At 45.8% G+C, this 22,916-nt stretch overlaps 1 protein-coding gene across 6 annotated transcripts in view; it reads left to right on the top strand.

The window, feature by feature from the left end:
• Positions 1–14,172, top strand: part of NHSL1 (NHS like 1) — a 152,296-nt gene extending 138,124 nt beyond the window's left edge. For all 6 annotated transcript variants that reach the window (XM_061428120.1, XM_061428118.1, XM_061428122.1 and 3 more), the window contains 3 exons: positions 3,033–6,170; positions 6,689–6,821; positions 11,132–14,172. In XM_061428120.1, the coding sequence (XP_061284104.1) occupies positions 3,033–6,170; positions 6,689–6,821; positions 11,132–11,867 (4,007 nt within the window). In that variant the 3' untranslated portion in view covers positions 11,868–14,172. The remainder of the gene's footprint in view (positions 1–3,032; positions 6,171–6,688; positions 6,822–11,131) is intronic.
• The last annotated feature ends 8,744 nt before the right edge of the window (positions 14,173–22,916 follow it).

Here is a 22,916-nt window from a genome sequence, read left to right as displayed (position 1 = left end):
TATGGTTTTTCCAGTGGTCATGTGTGGATGTGAGAGTTGAACTGTGAAGAAGGCTGAGCGCTGAAGAATTGATGCTTTTGAACTATGGTGTTGGAGAAGATTCTTGAGAGTCCCTTGGACTGCAAGGAGATCCAACCAGTCTATTCTATAAAGCAGATCAGTCCTTGGTGTTCTTTGGAAGGAATGATGCTAAAGCTGAAACTCCAATACTTTGGCCACCTCATGCAAAGAGTTGACTCATTGGAAAAGACTCTGATGCTTGGAGGGATTGGGGGCAGGAGGAGAAGGGGATGATAGAGGATGAGATGGCTGGATGGCATCACCGACTCAATGGATGTGAGTCTGAGTGAACTCCGGGAGTTGGTGATGGACAGGGAGGCCTGGCGTGCTGCAATTCATGGAGTTGCAAAGAGTCGGACACAACTGAGCAACTGAACTGGACTGAACTGAACGGAAGATTATTTTGTTCATATATAATTATGTTTGGCTACTGAATAGTCTGTGTTTTCCTGGAACTTATCCCAGTATGTTACTCTCCAAGCAGAAAAGGACTTATTTAAAGGAATCTCCTTCTGAATAATTTTTGTTGGTTGATACCGAGAGCATTACTTTAGGCCTGTCAAGACTTTTTTAAAAATTCATACATTAAGCCTTGAAACTAGCTTGTAGATTTCTATCATTATTTTTATTACATGTGTCTTTTTAAAAGTTGGTTAGATCTTATAGTATTATAAGTTAAAAAAATGTGTAATTATTTTAAATAATTTAAGCTTTCATATTTATTTAAATTAAAATCAGGTAAATCTCATCAAGATTTTTAGCAGCAGCTGAGTGGACTATATTTGTAGTTCTATTTTTGTAATTTTTGCTACTTAAGATAGCATTCATCTGTGTCCTGTAATAATGTCACACTTTTTGTACTGTGAAAATATTGAAGTATCTGTTTCAGGAATAGAATTTCAGTGGTCCCTATAATAAATAATATATGAGTTGTTTTGTATATATATTTTAGAGGTCTTTAGAAAAACATTTGATTTAAAAATTGTTTTGAACTGTAAGTGGTGAAGAAATGGCTATAGTCCCATTTTCAGAAGCATAGAATTCACATGCAACATTGTTACCTGAAAGAATCAGGATTTTGTTTATGACCTTTAAACACATTTAAAAATCTACCACTGACCTCATGTAAAAGCTAATACAAATTTGAAAGAAAAAGATCTGAAAATCCATATCAGAATGAAATAAGGTGTGCTGAATGTTTGGATTGAACTGGTGCAAACTGATCCAGTCCTCCAAGTCAACCCTCCACCTTCTAAAAGGACTTCCCAGGTGGTGCTCATGGGAAAGAAGCCCCTTGCCATTGCAGGAGATGTAAGAGAACTGGGTTCGATCCCTGGGTTGGGAAGATCCCCTGGAAGAGGGCATAACAGCCCCCTCCAGTATTCTTGCCTGGAGAATCCCATGGAGAGAGCAGCCTGGCAGGCTACAGTCCATAGGGTCATGAAGAGTCGGACATGACTGAAGCGACTTAGCATTGCACACACTCTAAAATACTAGACTGCAAATATTTGCACCTTTTGTTTTTCTTTGCTTAAAGTGGATCTTTCTTCTGTTCCCACCCTTTTGCCCACTTCCCCTTTTCCTGAGGGAGAGCGTCACATGCACACGGGTAGTGCAAGTGTGCAGTAGGTGTACTTGGCAGAGGGTGGGTGGGGGGAATAGATTTTCTTTGCCAAAGATACGAGCACAAAAATGATTCTCCATCATCACAGTGAAGGAAATAGCCTTACGCTTGGGAACCTTCATTGCCGGGTGGCTTCTCCTGTGCAGTTGATTCAAGACCACTGCCGCCATTTTAGCCTGGTGCTTTGCTGTTTGGATGGGCTATGCTGTCCAAATATGAAGGCTAGTATAAGTGGGGTAGGGAGGGAGATCTTGGGAATCCCATCATCACCAGTGTCCTTATGGTGAACAGTGATGCTTGTGGGCCCTTGTTGGATAATAACAACCTAGAAAGAATTATGGTTTCACTACTATTTTTCAAGATTTAATTGGTCCTAATGATTGCTATGCATGGATTTTTTTTTCCTCTATACACTTTGAGTAAGTTCTTGGCTTCATGATTTTATTTTAAGCTTCTCTTCTTTCCTAGGTAGCTTGAGATCTTTACCTACGTGTAAGGATTTTTTTCATCCATTTCCCTCCCTCTCTTTTCTGTAAACCCTGCCTCGTGCTGCTGTTGCTGCTGCTGCTTCCTCTTCTTCTTCTTTTAAACATACTATTCTTTCTGTTTGGTTGTAAAGCTCCAAGAAATGAATAATCCTAATTGGAGGAAATGTTCACTGGATCGGTTCCTGCTGCTTTTTCCCTCCCCAGAACACAACAGATTGCTACTGAATTTTGAATGTCACTAACAGACAGATGATAATGGCTTAAGATGGATAATGAAATGTTTGAAACACAGATGGGCCTGTAAATCATTTTTTTCTTTTTCTTAGGACTTCCTTCTGACATAAAAATTAATGTAATTAACGCTGTTTTATACCGATATCCCTCCTAAATGATACCTCTGTAGCCCTTTTGTTGAGCTGCCACATTCATCTGTCTTTGAGAAAGACTGTCACTGCTAGATGGATGCTCTGTACAGTCACTGGATGGGTGAGAGTCTTACCTTTACCAAAAAGAGATTATGTAAAAAGGAAACCTTCCAAGGAACCCTCAGCTTTGTTCTTGAAGGGAGTACCTGAGAATTCCATATGCAGCACTTAATTTATAGGAGGCTATGAAGTATATATGAAAAGAAGTATGTGAAATTTATAATACAGGTCTTCATCTGGGGGGGCCATCAGTAACTACTTAAACTGTCACCTAGGTGCTTATAGGGAAAAAAAAACTAGGCCAAATAGAAAAAAAATTTTTTTTTCTTTTAAGTACAACATCACAGAATCAGAAGAGGGTGAGAGATCAAGGTGATGCACTCAGATATTGATTTTTATTTTTAGGTAATGAGCTTCTTTATGCTTTCTCTCCAGCTTCGGGAGCCACTGGCCAAGATGATGTTGGTGGTCACTCAGCATACACCCCAGACCACTACTCTACACTCGGAAGGCTCGACAGCTATCGATCTATGGGACAGCGCTCAGAAACCAGGGATTCCAGCTGTCAGACTGAGGAAGTGAAGGTCGTACCACCTTCAATGAGAAGAATCAGAGCCCAGAAGGGGCAAGGCATTGCTGCTCAGATGAGTCACTTCTCAGGCTCCTCTGGGAACATGTCAGTGCTGAGTGACTCTGCCGGGGTCGTGTTCCCTTCCCGCCTCAACAGCGATGCTGGTTTTCACAGTCTTCCCCGGTCTGGAGCAAGGGCAAATGTTCAGGCCCTGGAGCCACGGCTGGGCGCCCTGGGCCCTGCGGAAGACCTGGGTGGCGCTTTCCCCTACCAGCAGGGTCACCCACAAGTAGATGAAGACTTTGGGCATCTAGGAGCTGCCCCGAGGATGGGAACACTGTTGAGGCCCAAATCTCAGGAGCTGAGGCACTTCGAGGGTGAAAATGTAACCAGCCCTGCGTGTGTGGTGTCTCCTCACACGAGCTACTCCACCAGCATCATCCCAAATGCCACGCTCTCCTCCTCTTCAGAGATCATTGTGATTCACACTGCTCAGAGCTCAGGGCAGCTGGACAGTAAAATTACCAGCTCATCTTCATACTCAAAGGTCAGATCCAGAGACCACCTCCTCTCCAGGCAGAAAGATGGTCATCATTCGTCCAGTGCAACCACACTGCTGTCCCTCTGTGACTCCGAAGTCTCTCTAAATACACCAGCAAATCGGGAGAATGGGTCCCAGGCCATGGCCTATAACTGTAGAAATAACCTTAGCATCCCAGCCCACCCCCAGGATGTGGACAACAAGAGTGAGTCCAGTTATTCAGGCAGCCGGGGCCAGGGTGGTAGCGTGGAGCCCTGGGAATATGGTGGCTCAGGTAGTGGGCGGGCATCCCCACTGAAGCCACATTTGGCAGCTCCTGGTTACTCCACTCCTGTAAGCAACACGAGCAGCTGCAGTTTGGACCAGACCTCTAACAAGGATGATACCAGGTCTGTGTATTCAGAGGACCACGATGGCTACTCCCCTACTCTGCACCCGGACTCTGGACACAGACCTGGGGATCTGTGCAATAGTAATGATGGCTTTGGGAACCCCAGGCACAGCGTGGTCAATGTTTTTGATGGAAGAGCTCAGAGACACCAAGGGGACCGGTCCAATTGCCAAGACAAATCCCTCGCGCGAAGCATTTCTTTGAAGAAAGCCAAGAAGCCTCCCCTGCCACCCTCTCGGACGGACTCTCTGCGCAGGGTTCCCAAGAAGAACGTCCAGTCGAACGGGCAGGTGCTGAACGAGAGCCTGATCGCCTCTCTCCAGCACTCGCTGCAGCTGAACCTCCCGGGCAAGGGCGGCAGCTCGCCCTCCCAGAGCCCCTGCAGTGATTTCGAAGAACCGTGGCTGCCTCGCTCCCGCAGCCAGAGCACTGTGAGCGCCGGCAGCAGCCTAACCTCCGCCACGGCCCCCAACGTCTACTCCGTGTGCGGGCTCACCCCGGCACAGAGCGACACGAGCAGCGTCAAGTCCGAGTACACAGACCCGTGGGGTTACTACATTGACTACACGGGAGTACAGGAAGATCAGGGGAACGCAGGCAGGGCCGGTCCGGCCGGCAGCGCAGCATCACATGGAAGTGGGCCGGGCCGCCATCTCCTGGAGGGGTCCCGGGCTGCAGTACCCCCAGTGCCCGGTGGCGCCGTCAAACCAAAGATCACATCACCGGAGAAGTCGCACAGAGTCACTTCTCCATCCAGTGGGTATTCCAGTCAGTCGAACACGCCCACCGCTCTCACCCCTGTGCCTGTGTTCTTAAAATCAATGTCACCAGCCAATGGGAAGGGAAAGCCCAAACCCAAGGTGCCAGAAAGGAAGTCGTCTCTTGTATCTTCAGTATCCGTCTCCTCGTCCTCCACGTCTCTTTCCTCGAATACTTCCACTGAAGGAAGCGGGACGGTGAAGAAGCTGGATTCAGCGCTGGTGTCTCCGCTCGCGGCTGCTCCTCACACCTCTCCTCCAGCCCCTTGTCCCGCTGACAAGTCTCCTTTCCTCCCTCCCCCGCCACCTCTGGCAGATTTCTCCGAGGGCTCACCTCTGCCTCGCTCTCCCCTCTTCCCCCCTCCGCCACCAGAAGTGCTCACTCCCTTCTGTGCCCCCACCGACGCCTGCTTTCCTCCGCCCCCTACAGCACTGAGCGCCCCTTTTCTGGATTCATCTGACTCCCTGCCACCTCCGCCACCTGCCTTAACCCCCTCAGTGCCCCCGCCTGCCCCACCGCTTGACCCCAAATTGATGAAAGATGCCAGGCCTTCTTTCAAGAAACCTGGCCAGCCAGAGCCCTCCCGGGAGGCCTGCAGACAGCCTTCCATCAAGGAGGAGGGCAGCAGACTCCCCATGCCCCTGATCACCACCGAAGCGTTGCAAATGGTGCAGTTGAGGCCGGTGAAGAAGAACTCAGGAACCGAGGTAGCCCCCTTACAGGAACACGCATCTCAGGAAAAACGAACTCCGGTTGTTTCCCAGTATCATTTAAAGCCATCTGCTTTCCTGAAATCCCGAAATAGCATACATGAAATGGAGAGTGAAAGCCAGCCTGCCTCCGCGACGAGCTCGCTCCCGACTCCTGCCAAGAGCTCGACTCAGGGTCACCAGGACAGTGCAGCCGAGCATGGCCTCCGGAGCCACAGCCCGGCCGGGGAGGCGGAGGCCGGAGCGGGTGCCACCCCGCCCCTCGGCCCGTCGCCCAGCAGGAAGCCGCCCCCCATTTCCAAGAAGCCCAAACTGTTCCTCGTGGTGTCACCTCCGCAGAGGGATTTCACGGCGGAGCCCGCAGAGAACGTGAGCGTGGCATCTCCCAGCCCCACGAGCGGAGAGGCACGAGAGAGGGGTGCAGCAGGGGCTGGTTCCGATGACACCGACTCTGGCAGCTCGGTGGTTCTTGTGGGAGGAGCTGCAGGATCCGAGTCCCCGGGCAGAGTGGAAGCCAATGTCCCCATGGTGCCAGCCCCTGCGGAGGAGCCGGGTGCCAGGAACGGTGTGGAGCGCTGCCTGCCTCCGCAGGACCCAGGGCGTGAGTCCGATTTTCTCTTATTCCCCTGGACCGTTCGCAGCTGAGGCGAGTAGGGCTGGTGCATGCTCAGGTTCTAGCCGGCTGCATATGGGCTCCCTGTGCCGCCTCGCGCTTAGGTTACCAACTTGGCATTTCTATGATTTTTTTTTTTTTTAATATCCAGATCTAAGGGTAGAGCTCATAAAAGGGCAGAAAATAGAAGGGGTGGGGTGGTGGGCAGCAGATTGAGTATTAAATAACTGAGTAATCCCCCCCAGAGAGCGGCAAATAAATGTTACAGCAAAATTTAAGAGAGAGATTCCGTTTTATCTAGACTTTTAACAGAAAAGCCTGAGCTTTGACTGTTATGCTTGTGTCATTTCCCCATCTTTGTGATAAATCAGACAACAGACCCTGCTGCCTCTCCCTGGGATTCTCACGTTGTCAGGAATGGCAGAGAAGCATATTTGGGAGCTTGGCTAAAGACTGAAATTCAAGTCATTCATGCATCTTGTGTCTGCCTGCTTGCTTCTCCATAGCCGGGGTGCCGGAGGCTGAGACAGCCACTTCTTCCTCAGAGACCTGTGACTTCCTTAAGGACGACGGGGGTGATGAGGTGATGACCCCCAGTAGACCCAGGACCACAGAAGACCTTTTTGCAGCTATTCACAGGTATCCAAAACTCCTTCCTCTTTTTGAATCTACTTTATAAGTCCCCTTTTCCAAATCGGTTCTCAGTGTGTTTTTCTTTCTTGAGGTTCTTACTCTCACCTAAGTGGACTTCATTAACTTGACTGTTGATTTTTTAGTTTGTTTCTATATTTTTATTTCCCTTAACTCCAATTTCTGTTTTACTTTGTTCCACTGATTTTTAGGAAGATGTGGGGGACAGAGTGTCAGTGTGATGATATTTGGTTGGCTTTCCTCTTGCTAGCAAGAAATGCACTGTCACTATATTTGACCGAATGTTTACAAGAGTTGGGTTAGAGTAGCCAGTGATCCGGTCTAGGATGAGGGATGCTGTGTTCTGTGGACTTAACATGCACAGACTAGCTCTACAGGACTTCTTTCCTAAGTGGTTTGTTTTATTGCTTTTATTATTTTCATTTTACAGAAAAACTAGATTTTTATAGTGTAACTTCTTTGGCTACTGAAATGTTTCAATAAAAGAATACATCTTTTTTAAGCAGGAGCAAAAGGAATTTAAATTTATTATTGTATACTGCTGGTGCCATCTGCTGGCATCAGAAATTATTGGGTTTTTAAAAAATGTGGAGTAAATTTTTCAGAGTAACTGCCTGAACTGTTGTGCTTTTTACATGTGATCACCTTAAAGAGTGGTTTAGCACTATAGTTTTATTTGTAGCCTAATTTTTCTGGCTATAAGCAGTTGAATTCTCTCACAACAGTGTCATCATAAAAATTAATAAGATTGTATTTGTGTGAGTACTTTATACTGTATAAAACCTTTGCTTTCTCCTAGAATTCTTTACCACAGTATTTTCAGATAACACTTATGAATGCCCCTGTGCTGCCAAGGCCTTATATCTCTCTGAACCAAGGTCCCCTTTCTTCCTCCTGAAACTAAACATCTGTAAAATCATTTGATTCTCTGTGTGAGTAACCTGTGTCAGGAGTGTTTTCCCGGTTCGTGGACTCTAACTGAAGTGGCTGTGATCACACGAGGTGGAAAGCATAGGATGTGCCGTCCCTACCTGAGAGTCCTCGTGCACGGTGTGAACATCTAACTTGGCCCGGGGCATGGGGGTGGGGGGCCAAACAGCCAAGCTGATGAATCAAGAATTGTGTTCTTTACTTTTGGTTCCAGTGTTGGTATAATGTCCTGATAGACCCTAAACACTGCCTCTGTCACATTGTCTGACTGGTCTCTTGTCATTAGAAATTTTAAAAAGTAGCTAGTTATCAAATTATTCCTGCAAACAGGGGAAATGAAAAATTCCACATCCTTTGAAACCAACTTCAATGACATTTGTAGAGATTTACACAGATGTTTCTAACCAGAAGCATGCTGGACATCTAATAAGCTCCCCATGAATGTTTTCTGAATTAAATGGAACCAATTGGAATTTAACTGTTAGGAAATTCTTCCAAGGCCTGACATCTTCCATTTGGTATGGGATGCACTGGGTTGCCAAATATGCAGACATATATATGTTTAAAATAGCATCCACTGAGAGGATGTGTTGCTGGTTGCTCTGTGTACTAAATACTTAGTCTCAGGGACAAACCCAACTGTTGTGGGACCAAATTACTACATACTTTTCCTAAAAATATGTGAAAAATATCTTCTACATTTTATTTTGGCAACCCTCTTAAGGCACTAAAAACAATTGTGGTTTCTCCTACTGGGGAGTTACATCCACTGCAGATGCAGAAGGTGGCCAGTCTGTGGTATTCCGTGTACACATAATAGAAGGAAAGACCAAACAGGGTGTGGTGTGCAGAGTGAAAGCAAGGGTACAGGCTAATTTTTAGTAGATAGATAGATAATATGTTAGCACACATAATAGGAAGCCATCTAAAGTCTTTGAGTTTTAGGGCTTTATTTTATATCCTTCAGTAGCTAAGCTAATAATTTAAAATAAAGAATATTTAAATTGAAACACAGCTTTCAAATTTTGTAATGCAAATTAATTCACTTCAGATTTAAAGCCAGATGGAAAATGTAGAACACCACCACTTGAAGTGTGAAGTTTTTATATTTATTGAAGTAATTAGTTTTTAAGCCAGTGTTAACTGTTTAAGCATGTTTTAAATAGCCATCTTCCTTAGAAATACACACACAGTGTGTGTGTGTGTGTGTGTGTGTGTATGTATATATATACACACACATACATACATAGCATACATAATATGCCAAGAATTCCTATATTTAGATTTAATTGTCATTTTCGGGGGCAGTTGCTCTTAAGAAACAATGATACTTTTATAAATTCCCATCTTCTCTTCATTCTGAATCTACAATTAAAAGGCCTTTAATTGTAGATTTAATCAAACATAGCTATGGCTTATTATATGGATCTCAGAACACCCTCTCCATTTAAAAGCCCAACAAAAAAATTATCCTAAAACCAATACCTGCAAGAATCAGATGAGCAGAGATGTCTTTGGGAAGAAACCAGAATAAATTGTGAGGTCACGTGCTCTTTGTGGAAAGATAGTCCATCAAATTCTACTTCTTGTATTAAGCTGTGTGACTTCACCCTCTGGACATTGATTACTTTTTCTGGCTGGACCAATCCATCTAATTGTTTTCGAGTTCTGAAATCCTGGGATGTTATTGTTTCCATGGGTTTTGTCAGTGGGTCAGTAACTTACTTTAAAGTACTGCTCTTGTTGACCGTGGAGAGGACCATGGAACCTAAGTTTCATAGGCCAGTTAGTGCCATCCCAAAGGAGCTGGCATGAAGTCACCTCTGGTCACCCCATTCAGCCTCTTAATTGGATTTTTACCACTTCTGATCTTTCATTTTGGTAGCTTCTTGTTGGCCAGAAGCACAGAGAGGATCCTGGAAGCCCCTAGCCCAGGGCAGCCATCACAGGCCTATCCTCCCCTATGCCTGGCCATGCAGGACATGTGAAAACATCACTGAAGCCTGAGCTGATAGCAGGAAGGGAGAATTACATTTCCCTAAATGACACTGAAAGGTTTGTTAGGCACCTACTCTATGCCTGACACTTTAAGGCTGTAACTGCATTTATCGCGACTGATAAGCTATGAGCTATCTACTGTTATTCCCCCTTTTCCAGATAGGAAACAGGATCAGAAACTTGCCCCAGGTCACAAAGCAAGGAAGCTTTCACAGTGGGTAAAGCCAGGTCTATATGACTCCAGAGATCCTTTATCTCACTGAATCCTCACAAACCTGTGAGGCTGGTATCATCACCCGCATTTTACAAGTACGAAAAACTTATAAATAGATGAATTACTGGTCCAGGATTACATAGTTAAAAGTTACTCAGATTCAACTCTTAATCTCTCTATTTCAGATAGTATTCTTTCAACCTTTGTCCATTGCATGTTCTAGGATTTTATAGCAGAAGAGGTATAACCACATATTTTTAAAATACACTGTTTTCTTAAAGCAAGCTCAACCTGTACTTAGCTGAGTGATTCATCCCACACTGAGTGGTGGTTATGAAGACACCAGCAAGGGCCACTTGGATCATCTGCTTCATTTCCTGTAATTCACTCTCGGCAGAAAACACATTGAGCAGGGAGGGTCTTAGAGACAGGACAAGAACTATCCCCGGACAATTTTACTCTCCCTGAAGGCCCCTCCTCTTTCACTCTCTACCCCATTCTTCACATTCTCTGGATCAGTGAGAGGATGTCAGTCAGGAAATAGGATCTAGTGTGGAAGGTTCATTCCTGTTTTCTGGAAAGTTGGATTTCTAGGAGTTGACATATGGTCCAGTAAGAGCTAAGAAAACTGGTTTTATGTCAAACTCTAGAATGACTGAGAATGTAAAGTTAGTGTTGTCCTAGAATCTGAGGTGGGGGGCCTGTCTCAGTGTGTGGGATATTCTAGGAGTTGGCTTATCTACTAGGCCATTCAGGTACCAGCATCAAACAAGAAATGGAAGAGCAGAAAGAAAGGAAGGTCAACCCCAATATCAGTCTCATGTAAAAGAGTTAAATAAGAAATGGCAATTATGAAAAACTTTGGAAATGATCCTATCCAAAGTAAGCTAATATGATGTTTGCAATTTATTTCAAAATAATCCAGTGAGTGTGGAAATGAAATCACAGTGACCATAAGTTAATAATTATCATAACTGGGTCATGGACACACATAGTAATACAATGAACTATTCTTTTTGCCTGGGTGTTTGGAACTTTCCATAGTGAAAATAATAGATGGTGGCCTGAATATCAGTAAGAGAAGCAGGGTGGTGTCTGGCCCACATCCAGTGGCCCACCGGGAGTTAACCTTCATCTTAATGTTATTAAATCTCAGGTCTAAGAGGAAAGTCCTTGGCCGTAAAGATTCAGAGGATGATCACTCCCGAAACCATTCTCCCTCCCCACCAGTGACACCTACTGGTGCCGCCCCCAGCCTGGCCTCCCAGAAGCAAGTGGGGTCCATTCAGAGAAGCGTCCGGAAGAGCAGCACCAGCAGTGACAACTTCAAAGCTCTGCTGCTGAAAAAGGGGAGCCGCTCGGATACCAGCGCCCGCATGTCAGCAGCAGAGATGCTCAAAAACACAGACCCTAGATTCCAGAGGTCAAGGTCGGAGCCATCGCCAGACACGCCCGAGAGCCCGTCAAACTGCTCCCCGAGCAAGAACAGGAGGGCGCAGGAGGAGTGGGCCAAGACCGAAGGCTTGATGCCTCGGAGTCTGTCCTTCTCCGGCCCCAGGTACGGCCGCAGTCGAACGCCGCCTTCTGCCGCCAGCAGCAGGTACAGCGTGCGGAACCGGATCCAGAGCAGCCCCATGACCGTCATCTCGGAGGGCGAAGGGGAAGCCACGGAGCCCATAGACAGCACGGCTCTTCGGGCCCCGGGTGCTACAAGGGGATGTTCGCTGGATGGACTGGCAGGGGGTGGTGTGGATGAGGGCAGCCTGCTCTGTGCCGGGGGACCCGCTGCCCCGCTGGAGGCCCAGGCTCCTGGTCCGGCAGTGGGGCTGCCCAGCGCAGAGGGCAGGGGCCCTTCAGAACAGCGAGGCGGTCTCGCCGGGGATAAGAGTTAGGGGCGAGAAGCTCCCAGGTGATGTGGGGAGATGTGCAGCACATGGCTCTAGGAAGCCGGACAGGTCCCCTGCCCTGCCTTGTCCCGTGATCCCGCTCAGCATCTGTGCTGTGGGCCCGGGCACCGCCAGCCTCGCCGCGGAGGGGAAGGGCTATTGAGGACTCACGTGGCACTTGCCCTGTGGTTTAAACGCAAGTAGAAGCTTAACTTCTGGAAGTGCTTCCTGGGGAAGATTTTTTTTTTTTTTTTTTTGCTAAATGCTGGGTGTGTGTGGAGGGATGTGCATGTGTGTGTGCATTCAGAACACTTTTTACATTAAACACACACACACACACCACCACCACCACCACCACCAGCATGTACAGAAATAGGAGAGAGCTGTTAAGCTAGGTAGAGTAATGGAGCCTTCTGGGCTAGGTGGTAATTGCTTTAAAAGTATCATGTTTATGGAAATTAGTTCCAGGGAGAGGACCATTACTTCTAGGAAAGAGGGGGTAGGTTTGCTGGTTCTGAGCACATGGGGGTATGGGCTTTCCAGGCGAGCGGGTTGTGGTTACCCCCGAAAGCTGGAAAAGGGCTAAGCGACTAATTGGTTCAGGTACTTCCTTTTTTGTAAAAACGACAGACGTGTGGACATGGCAATGCTGTAACTCAGGGTCTGCTGCTGTGCAGCGGAGACACCACTCCTAGCCTGGTTGGAAGAAATGTGGGTCATTTTCAAATGCCTTGCCTCCCTGAGTAGCAGCTGAGACCTCCTTGGAGAACAGGAATGACAGGGGCCCATGCAGAGAGGGTAATGGAGATGAGAGTAAGGGAGAGGAATAAGTGATACACTGCTGGAATTTGGTTCCTGCTTATTCAATACAATTATTTTTCAGAATTAAACTTTAAAACTTGCACTACAGAACTGTGGGTGGAGCCTTTCCTTTAACAACTGTTTTCTTTTCTTTTTTTTTTTTTTTACACCAGAGTTTAAACTTCCATTTGGTAATTTCTTATCACTTGAAATGTCAACATTTGCTAACTTTTGGTTACACCAAAGAAAAAGTTAATGCTATTTTTCCTTGAACTGCCTGCAGTATCATGTCCTCACTTAGAAAGGTTTATCAAAATCTATTATATACTATCTTACTTGGAAGAAAATGCTGACTAGCTCTTTTTGGTCAAATAAACTGATAAGCATTGGCAGGGCTTGGCTCTTAATTAGCCCTGAGCAATGAGTTTTTAGATTAAAAAGATTTTTTGCTTCATTTGGTTTGTGTGTTTTTATATTTTTTATAAATAATTGAATTTGGCTAATTACCTTCTAATCTTCTCCGGTTAGAATTTTAACACTTTTAGACGTGGAAGAAAAGTGTGTAAAGTATTTATTTTTATGTGATATTCTTGTGACCACTTCCTCCCAACTGTCGTGTACATAGACTTCTTTATTTGTTGGTTCAGTAAAATCAGAGTCTTGTGTTCTTCATCAGAAGGGCCGCAGATGAGCGTACTGAGGTCATTGGCCTAAAGACAGTGCGGTTGCCGATTATCATCTTTTTTGTGTGACAGTATCGTCTAAAAGCTGGACTGCACAGGCCCAGTCATCGCAAGGTTTACACTCTAAAGCGTGACAAACCCATTTCAGATGCATCTTTGAAACAAAAATAAATCTAAAGAATTAAGACTCCTATTCTCTGAAGAAAGCAAAACACGTCTTTTCACACAACCAGATATCAAAACCTGACACTTGGCCAAGAGCAAAAGGACTGTCTACCATTTGGAGCAAGTGTATTCTACATTGGGCACAAGAATCTTTTATCCTCAATTTCAGAAAAATGACATTGGCTCTCGGATATGAAATCGTCTCATAGCTACCTAAAAAAGATTAAAATGTACTTGGCTATCAGAAAACAAATTTAATATATAAATCATTTATGTTGAAGGTAAGATAAGTACCCTCAAAACTAATGATAAAACTTTTTTTTTAATCCCCATTTGTAAAGGAAAAATATACTAGGTTTTTTCATTCGCTTTGAATAAAACAATTGTAAAGTAAATATTTGAACCTTTTTTGTTCTTGTTGTTTGTACATGCATTTTTGAATGATGAGTTAGGTCTTCTTGTACCAAACTGCTGAGTGCTTTGCTGGATACAGACAGAGCAGCAGTGAGGACCAGAAGGTGCCCGTGGGAGGTGAGGACCCAACAGAGGAGAGGGAGAACCTCACAGACACTGTGGACGGTGTCGTCTAAAAGGACAGTGGGAAAAGCAGCTCTTAAGTGATGTCTTGTGAACTTTTGAATAAAATCCCAATAATGTGTTGACTGAGAGTTCGGGTCATGTGACATGTGGAGAGATGCTAGAGCTTTGCACAGCATGGATGAAATATAGGGAGACAAGAGTCTAGACTCATCCCAGAACAGGCATCTTCAGGTTTGCTACTTGATTTCCTCTGTGGGACTGGCTACTGTTAATGAACACATTGTATTTAAAAACTCAGTGAAGGCAGACTTGTTGACTCTTCCTTAAACCCCAGACTTGAAAGCCTCCACCACCACCCTGGCTAAGCTATTTCCACCTTGTTTTTCTGAGAGTTGGGAGAGAAACAAATGACCATTTGGTCTGTCAGTTGGAAGCAGCCTTAGCTTTCATCTGATCTCTGCCCTCCTGTTTCTAAAGAATGTTTATTGTAACCATTGCTTTTCCTGTGGTGAAGAGAGCATATTTGTTTGAGGAATCACAATGTTGAGGAAAGAAAAGGAGGCATTTCTTTATCTCGATCTTATTTCCCATCCACTAACACCACACCCAGCTCTGGGGTGAGCATCCCAGGAGGACAGGAGAAACACAAGATTGGCCTGTTGGTTCTGCATTAATGTGCTTAATTGAATGTGTGTAATTGTTTATATTGCTGGGATTTCATCATGAAATGAGCACAACAGGATAATTTACGTTCACAAATATTAGAATATTGTTGAGGTGGGGAAGAAGGGTCTTTTGAAGAAAACATGGACCTTGAGGTCTGATTTCCTTTTATAAACTATTCAGTTACTGTAACATAGTTTGTTTTTTGTTTTTTTTTTTTCGCAGTGAGTTGCCCTAAACTACCTTGCACAGAGGCCTTTATTCACAGAACCAGAACTAGTGACCTAGAGTCATTTGTTTAGCAATGAAAAAAAGAAACCCTTTATCAAATTCTTAATCGTATGCTAGGTAAAGAGGGAGTTCTAAGAAAAATGTGGATTGGAGATAATTAAGGTACATCAAACGTGGTGAAAAAGACATACAATGAACTATCCTATAAAACATTAGTGTCAGAGTAGATAGAAAAGGAAGAACACTGGGAAAACCCTGCTGGGACCCCCTCCCCCACCACATGAGTTCTCCTTTACCAACAGAACACCTGAAATGGGTTCAGACCAACCAAAACACCTCCGCCCCTCCTCCCCCATTGTCAGAAAGGCCACGCACGTGGCACAGTTTTGGCCAATGAGACATAGGAAATAGTCTGTGAGTTTCCAGGAAAGCTGCTTTTCTTGTGTAGGTACCATCCCGTTCCTTCTTTTATCCCTGCAATGGATGGGAGGCTGGAGGAGAAACTGCTACTGCAACATTTGAGGCAGCAACAAGGATGAAAGAAGCCACGTGGTGTGGAAAGCAGAGGGGAAAGGAGCCTGGTCCATTGATAACATCCAGAGTCACCCTACCAGCCTTGGGCTGTCTACCTCCAAGACCCACTGGGTAAGTCATTTGTCACCGGCTTTGCAGTTGACTGATACAGTTCTCAGAGGAAGATAAGAGGGGTTGGCTATGGTGAACATGAGCTAAGACTCAGTGAATCAGTACGGGGTTATCTTGCCTGTCAAGTATGTCAATCTTAATTACATATTTGAGGGTTGGAGAAACAACCAGTGAGGGTTTGCAGACCCAGGGAACCCACTATAAGCCAAACTTTGACTAGAACTCTATTTATTCTCCAAAGTCCATATGCTCCCATTTTAAAATGGAAGGGGAACTATGATGATATTTGGAGTTTCTAGGTATCAAATGTCAATTTGAACCCTGACATATCTGGGTATTTTTTTCTTTCTCCAGTGTACAAGTCACCTGAGTAAATGATCATAGGACCTATTGGAAAAACACTAGCAGAATCTTTAGTGTACACACTTGATGAAATATTGCAGTGATCTTTCCCCTAAGGATCCAGTTATTCAGCCAGTGAGTTTTGTGTCTGGAAACTGGGCAAGGGATTACAGTTTTGTGGGGTTTGGGAGGAGTTGAGGGGGAAGATGATCTCAGCCCCCTGCTGATCCATCCTTGCTCTCTTTTGATTATATATAATTACTCTTATTGGTTATTCTATTTCATCCGTTGTTGTTCAGTCGTTAAATTGCAACCCCATGGACTGCAGCATGCCAGGCTTCCCTGTCCATCACAATTTCTCAGAGCTTGCTCAAACTCATGTCCATTGAGTCAGTGATGTCATCCAACCATCTTGTCCTCTGTCACCCCCTTCTCCTGCCTTCAATCTTTCCCAGCAACAGGGTCTTTTCCAATGAGTCAGCTCTTCACATCAGGTGGCCAAAGTATTTTGTCCTTAACGATGTTATGTTCCATTAACTATCTTCTAAGACTTAATAAGACAGGCCCCCTTGGCTGCCATTTTGACCTTGGTGTTTAGTATAATTGATACATCCTGACTTTTTCGGTGAGCACTTCCACCTGGCCTCTGCAAGGTCGCATCATCATCCACATTGCTCTCAGCAAGCATAAGCCCTATCCCAGCCTCTCCAGCCCAGACTGCAGAGAGAGCCTCCACAGAGTCCTTGGTGATGTGCATGCCTCTTGCACCAGTGCATGCCCACTGGCCTTGGAAAATGGTGGCGCCTCCAAACCTTCCCATGGAACAGTTTCTGTGGACTGAATTGTCTCCCCCTCAAATTCAGATGTTGAAGCCCTGGCCCCCAAGGTGACCACTGGCCTTAGTAAATGGTGGGTCTTCTGAACCCTCCCATGGAACACAGTTTCTGTGGACTGAATTGTCTTCCCCCTCAAATTCAGATGTTGAAGCCCTGGCCCCCAAAGTGATGGTATTATTATTTGGAGATGGGCCTTTGGGAGATGATTAGGTTTAGGTGAGGTCATGAGAGTGGAATCCCCAGGTAGGACTAGCGTCCTTACAAGAAGAGAAAGGGACCAGGGATCCCCTCTCCCTCTCCACTGTGTGAGAAGGTGGGAGGAAGATGGCTATTACAAGCCTGGAAGTGGGCCTCACCAGGCACTTATTCAGCCAGAACCTTGATCTTGGAATCCTCAGCCTTCAGAATCATAAGAAATACTTTTCTCTTTGTTTAAGCCACTGAGTCTATGATGATCTGTTAGAACAGCCCAAATAGACTAAGACAAAAATCTGACAGGCCTCCTTGCCACATGTGCTATACACATTCCAGCACGCCCCTTCCGTGAGACTTCCTTCCTCTGTTACCTCTCCCAGCAGTTCAGGCATTCCAACATTTCTATTACTTTTTCTGGCTACTAGGCATGGCCCTAAAGCAGTGAGTTTGCTCTGTCCCCTGGAGTTTTATTCATGGCCTTCAATGCTGTATTCTGAGCAATATTCCCAAGTCAAACTTTCCCTTTTTCAGTCTTGTGTCCTGGCATCTTTGACCAAGACTAAAGCCTGGTCCCAAGGGTATTCTCCCGGGCCCTGACAGGACATGCTGGCTAGCCATGTGGCAACCTTGGCACATTGTCCATCTCTTCATCAGGCCCAGCTTGGCTTCTGCCAGGTTATTCTGTGACTTAACCTTGGGTAAATGCCTGGTAGCTGGGAGATGGGTAGGGACAGCTCCTAGGGCTGCCTGCTGCCTTATGGGGGGGAAGACCTGTATCTTGTCTTTCCTTGTGTTAGCGTGAGAGGAGGGAGAGACAATAGTTCTAGCTCTTAATGGAGGGAGGGTGGGCCTCTTCTACAGGCTCAGAATGTTCAGAAACTTTAGGGAGTCAAAGCTGTGGGCCGCACGCACCAGATGTCCCCATTTCACATTCCAGGTTTGATTCTGACCTTGACATAGCACATCAGGCTTGGTTGAACATCTGTTGGCAGTTATTACTTTTACCATCCAATCCTGCACTTGCCTTCAGTATGAGATGAGGACTGTTTAACAAGCTACCAAAGAGGTTCTGGCCCTTACGCATAACTTTAAATGTTAATTAACCTTAACTTTCATGATCCACCTGGGGCATTGGATCATTGTGGGACAACAATCCAACTCAGTCATGACCATTCAAGTCCACTGCCCTTACACTCATTATCCACCCCAACCCCAGTTTTTAAAACACCTGAATCCTTCACCAGTCACTGCATTCCTTCCCACCAGTATGCCATTGCATCTAAACTTAGTAACTAGACAGCCTCGTGCCAGGAGCTGTGTATGTATGGCCTGTCCGCAGGGATGGGACCAGACCGGCAGTTTGTGACCCAGTCCCCAAAGTGCTGTCTTACTGACCATGATCTTGGGACCACTCTGATACCAGCTGTGCCAGTTCAATGCTGAGACAGGGTTGGGAATACAAAAGATGTATGGTGACGTTGTACCAATGAAAGGGAAAGGGAAGAAGAGATCTGGAGACTGCAACACAGATCTGACAGTCTCTGATCCCTGGGTCCGGATCCCCTGGAGAAGGGAACTGCCACCACTTCAGTATTCTTGCCTGGAGAATTCCATGGACAGAGGAGCCTGGTGGGCTACAGTCCTTGGGGTCGCAAGGAGTTGGACACAACTGAGCAACTAACAGTTTCACTTCACTTTTCACCAGCCCCCTAGGGAACTCTGGAGCAAAGACTTTATACAAAGGGTCCTGAGTCAGACAGAAATGCCTAGGTCCTTGTACCACAACCTTGTTCAGTCATTGGCTGAAAGATGCCATAAAAAAGTGTGCTATCAGCTTTCACTGCCTGGCTCCTTTGTAGGGAAGATACCTCCCTGAGAGTAGTGTGTCTTTATCTGCAGTGGATCCTGAAGAAAGTAACAGCTGGCGACATCAGCTAATCACACCCCTCACAGTTGGGCAACGGTCCTTCTGGGAAGGTAGATCCAAGTGGTCCACCTCCTTGTGCTTGCCTGCCAGGACTCCAAATCTCAGACAAGACAGGCCCGTGCTTTGGCCACAGTTGCAAATAAGTGCCAGAAGTGATGGATGACAACTTTGCATCAATAATCTCACCTCTGAACCGGGCTCCTAAAACATGCTTATCAGCAGTGGCCTCACTCTGGTAACCACACCTCGACAACTAAAGCTCAGTCAGTTCCTAAGTGATTCTGCAAGTCTGCTAATCCTAGAACTTTGCACTTATGGAAACCCTGTACAAATCAGCAGTTCCCTTTGTCTGGAGAGGCTGGGTCCTGCCAGTGCTCCCTGCTCAGCAAGCAGTATGTGCAGCTTTGTTCTGGATACCCAAGGTGGCCTCTTGGACGTATTACCTCTGCTCAAAAGGCTCTCCCTGCCCCCAGGCTGTCATCTGAATGGCACCTTCTCACCATTCAGGTCTCATATGTCTCTTCCTTGGGGAGGCCTGATCTGACCTCTCACATGACGGCCACTGCACCCTGCCCAGCCACACTCTATCCCACGGCCCCACTGGTATCTGCACTCTCTCACTCTCTGGATCGTACACTCCACGAGGACAGGGCCCTGCCTGTCCTGCTCACTGCTGTATTCTCAACTGGAACCTGGACTGAGTAGAAGAGTGGAACACGTGGTTAAATTTGATGGGATCACCCCACTGATTGGTGGGGGGGGCATTTCTGCCTGCCACTATAGCCAAACCCCTGGACAGTGTGCAGAGCCTGCGACACAGGAGGGACTCAGTAATGACTTACTGAAAGATGAAAAGAAATGACATATCTGTGAAATATTTATAAGGAAAAGAAAGATTTCTAGAGGGAAGGAAATGGCAACCCACTCCAGTGTTCTTGCCTGGAGCATCCCAGGGACGGGGGAGCCTGGTGGGCTGCCATCTATGGGGTCACACAGAGTCGGACACGACTGTAGCAACTTAGCAGCAGCAGCAAGGGATGACTAGAAAAGAATGAATGAATGAACTCAGTTTAAATGAATTTGCAGACTTGAAAGTGTATCTTAGGAAAAATTGACATACAAATGTGAGTGGGTGGTGGGAAACACAGTGATGGGAGGTGTTGCCCATCTTAATTCCCTGTCGTGCTGCTGCTTGGTCACTAAGTCATTTCTGACTCTTTGTGACCCCATGGACTGTAGCCCACCAGCCTCCTCTTTCCATGGGATTTTCCAGGCAAGAATACTTGAGTGGGTTGTCATTTCTCCAGGGGATCTTCCCAACCCGGGGATCGAACCTGCATCTCTTACTTCTCCTGCATTGGCAGGAGAGTTCTTTAACACTAGCACCCTAATTCCCTGTCACGGTTCCTGAAATATGTCCTCCCAACCTAGAGCTCCAAGGAAGCCTCTGGACAACTCTTGCCAGAGAAACTAGATAATCAAGGCAAGGGAGAGATGGAAATTATTGTCCCAAGTAAGGGTCTAGGGGAACTAGGATTTTATTTTTTTGGGGGGTGGGGAAGATCAGGCAGAATCAGAGCCTATTGGTGAGCAGAGTGTTTGGAGCATGAGGAAAGGGAGGGCCTGAAGATGGAGGAAGGTCTCATTGATGGAGCATGAATTAGACCAACAAGAAGAGTGGAAGGTTTAGCCTCAGAAAGGAATCTAGACACGAATTTCCTATCCATGAGAGAAGAGAAAGCTCAACTGAGATACTGAGGGATATTTTGTAGTCAGTGCCAGCCACATAATTAAAATAACTGATTCACTGCTATGAGAAATCCTGTCTGGTCTGGATTAATTTAGGGTTGAAAAATGTTTTCATTTATGATTTACGGAGGAGGAGGAGGGAAAAATGGCATACCTTGGACTTAGAATACAAAATTGCTTTTTTATGGAACATGTTTCAGATTACAACTACATCTTGGCAATCTGAAATATGCTTTTCTCATCTAAAATGGAATTTACTACGTAAGAGATGCCTATTTTTTATAGGGTTATAGAGCAAATGTGTTGGAGAAGGTGATGGTACCCCACTCCAGTACTCTTGCCTGGCAAATCCCATAGACAGAGGAGCCTGGTAGGCTGCAGTCCATGGGGTCGAGAAGAGTCAGACATGACTGAGAGACTTCACTTGCACTTTTCACTTTCATGCATTGGAGAAGGAAAAGGCAACCCACTCCAGTGTTCTTGCCTGGAAAATCCCAGGGATGGGGGAGCCTGGTGGGCTGCCGTGTATGGGGTCACACAGAGTTGGACACGACTGAAGTGACTTAGCATAGCAAATATGTAAATATTTACCTCATACCAGTAGAGGTATGTGGACATTTCATCAGTAGGAAGGCTAGAAGGGTTAGACCCACAGTTAATTCTGGTAAATGAGCTAAGAAAGAAATTTAACTTCTTCTCAGCAAACACAAAAATGCAAAGAATCAAAACCAATTAAGCAACAAAATACCTTTGGAAAATAATTGCCTAAGATTAAAAAAAAGTATATCCATATAGTAATTTTTAAACTGGAAACCTAGCTTATTTTCTATCAAAAATTATAATCTAAAAGGCCTCTCTGAGGTCATGAGCATGTTGACTATACATGTCATCACATGCAGGAAGAACCCCTCCACACAGTCTGAGCTTGCTGATGGCCTGAGAAAACTGCACTCTTAAACATGGACTGCCAGTAGGCGCAGTGGTTAACAGCCTGGACCCAGGAGTCCCACTGCCTGGGCTGGAATCAGCCTCTGCCCTTATGACGCCGTCTGGGGCAAGTTACCTAACACCTCTGTGCCTTCATGTCCTCATCTGTGAGATGGAGATGACACAAGGTGACACCCAGGGTTGCTCTGAGGGTTGACTGGGAATTCAAGTGAAATGCTTAGAAGACTGTACCTAGAAGGTGATCTGTAAATAGCTATGGAAGCTATTCACTGTAGGTATGTTGGTCTAGTGTATCCAGGTTGCTGCTGCTGCTGCTGCTGCTGCTAAGTCGCTTCAGTCGTGTCCGACTCTGTGCGACCCCGTAGACGGCAGCCCACCAGGCTCCCCCGTCCCTGGGATTCTCCAGGCAAGAACACTGGAGTGGGTTGCCATTTCCTTCTCCAATGCATGAAAGTGAAGTCGCTCAGCCGTGTCCGACTCTTCTCGACCCCATGGACTGCAGCCTACCAGGCTCCTCTGTCTATGGGATTTGCCAGGCAAGAGTACCAGAGTGGGTTAGGGAGGTTAATTCTAAGAGGTACTGTATAGTGTTGGGGCTGAAAGACCTTGAGCATCATCTAGCCCCAATCTTTCATCCACTGGATACCCAAATCTTTCATACAAGTGATCACATGATCCCTGCTTGAACACACACAAAGATGGGAACAGGAAGTAATGTCATTCAATGGATGTTCTCCAGTACTTTGGCCACCTCATGTGAAGAGTTGACTCATTGGAAAAGACTCTGATGCTGGGAGGGATGGGGGGCAGGAGGAGAAGGGGATGACAGAGGATGAGATGGCTGGATGGCATCACTGACTCGATGGACGTGAGTCTGAGTGAACTCCAGGAGTTGGTGATGGACAGGGAGGCCTGGCGTGCTGCGATTCATGGGGTCGCAAAGAGCTGGACACGACTGAGCAACTGAACTGAACCGAGCTCCAACCTGCTTTTCTCCTTCACACCTACAACCATCATCCCCTAGGAGCCCACAATAAAGCTTCCCATGACAGGCTACCAGGTGTTTGAATGTGATGTCTTCTCCGGAACAAGCACATTCCAATACAATAGGTCCAATTTTAAAACTTCCTCATTTTGCAACAACCCACTCTTTGAATACTGAATCATTTTTATGTGATCTCCAGAAATACCACATAAAATACATTAAAAACTCAAGTGAATTTTAAAATTCTATGTTTGTATATATTTGTTTGGATAAAGCATGTCTTTCTTGAGTATCAAAATTAAGTCAGAAGTTCCTAACTTCACAAATATATTTTTATCATAAAAT

The sequence above is a fragment of the Bos javanicus genome, chromosome 9 (assembly GCF_032452875.1).
Source record: "Bos javanicus breed banteng chromosome 9, ARS-OSU_banteng_1.0, whole genome shotgun sequence".
Lineage (NCBI taxonomy): Eukaryota > Metazoa > Chordata > Mammalia > Artiodactyla > Bovidae > Bos > Bos javanicus.
This window is presented reverse-complemented; position numbering and strand designations above follow the sequence as displayed.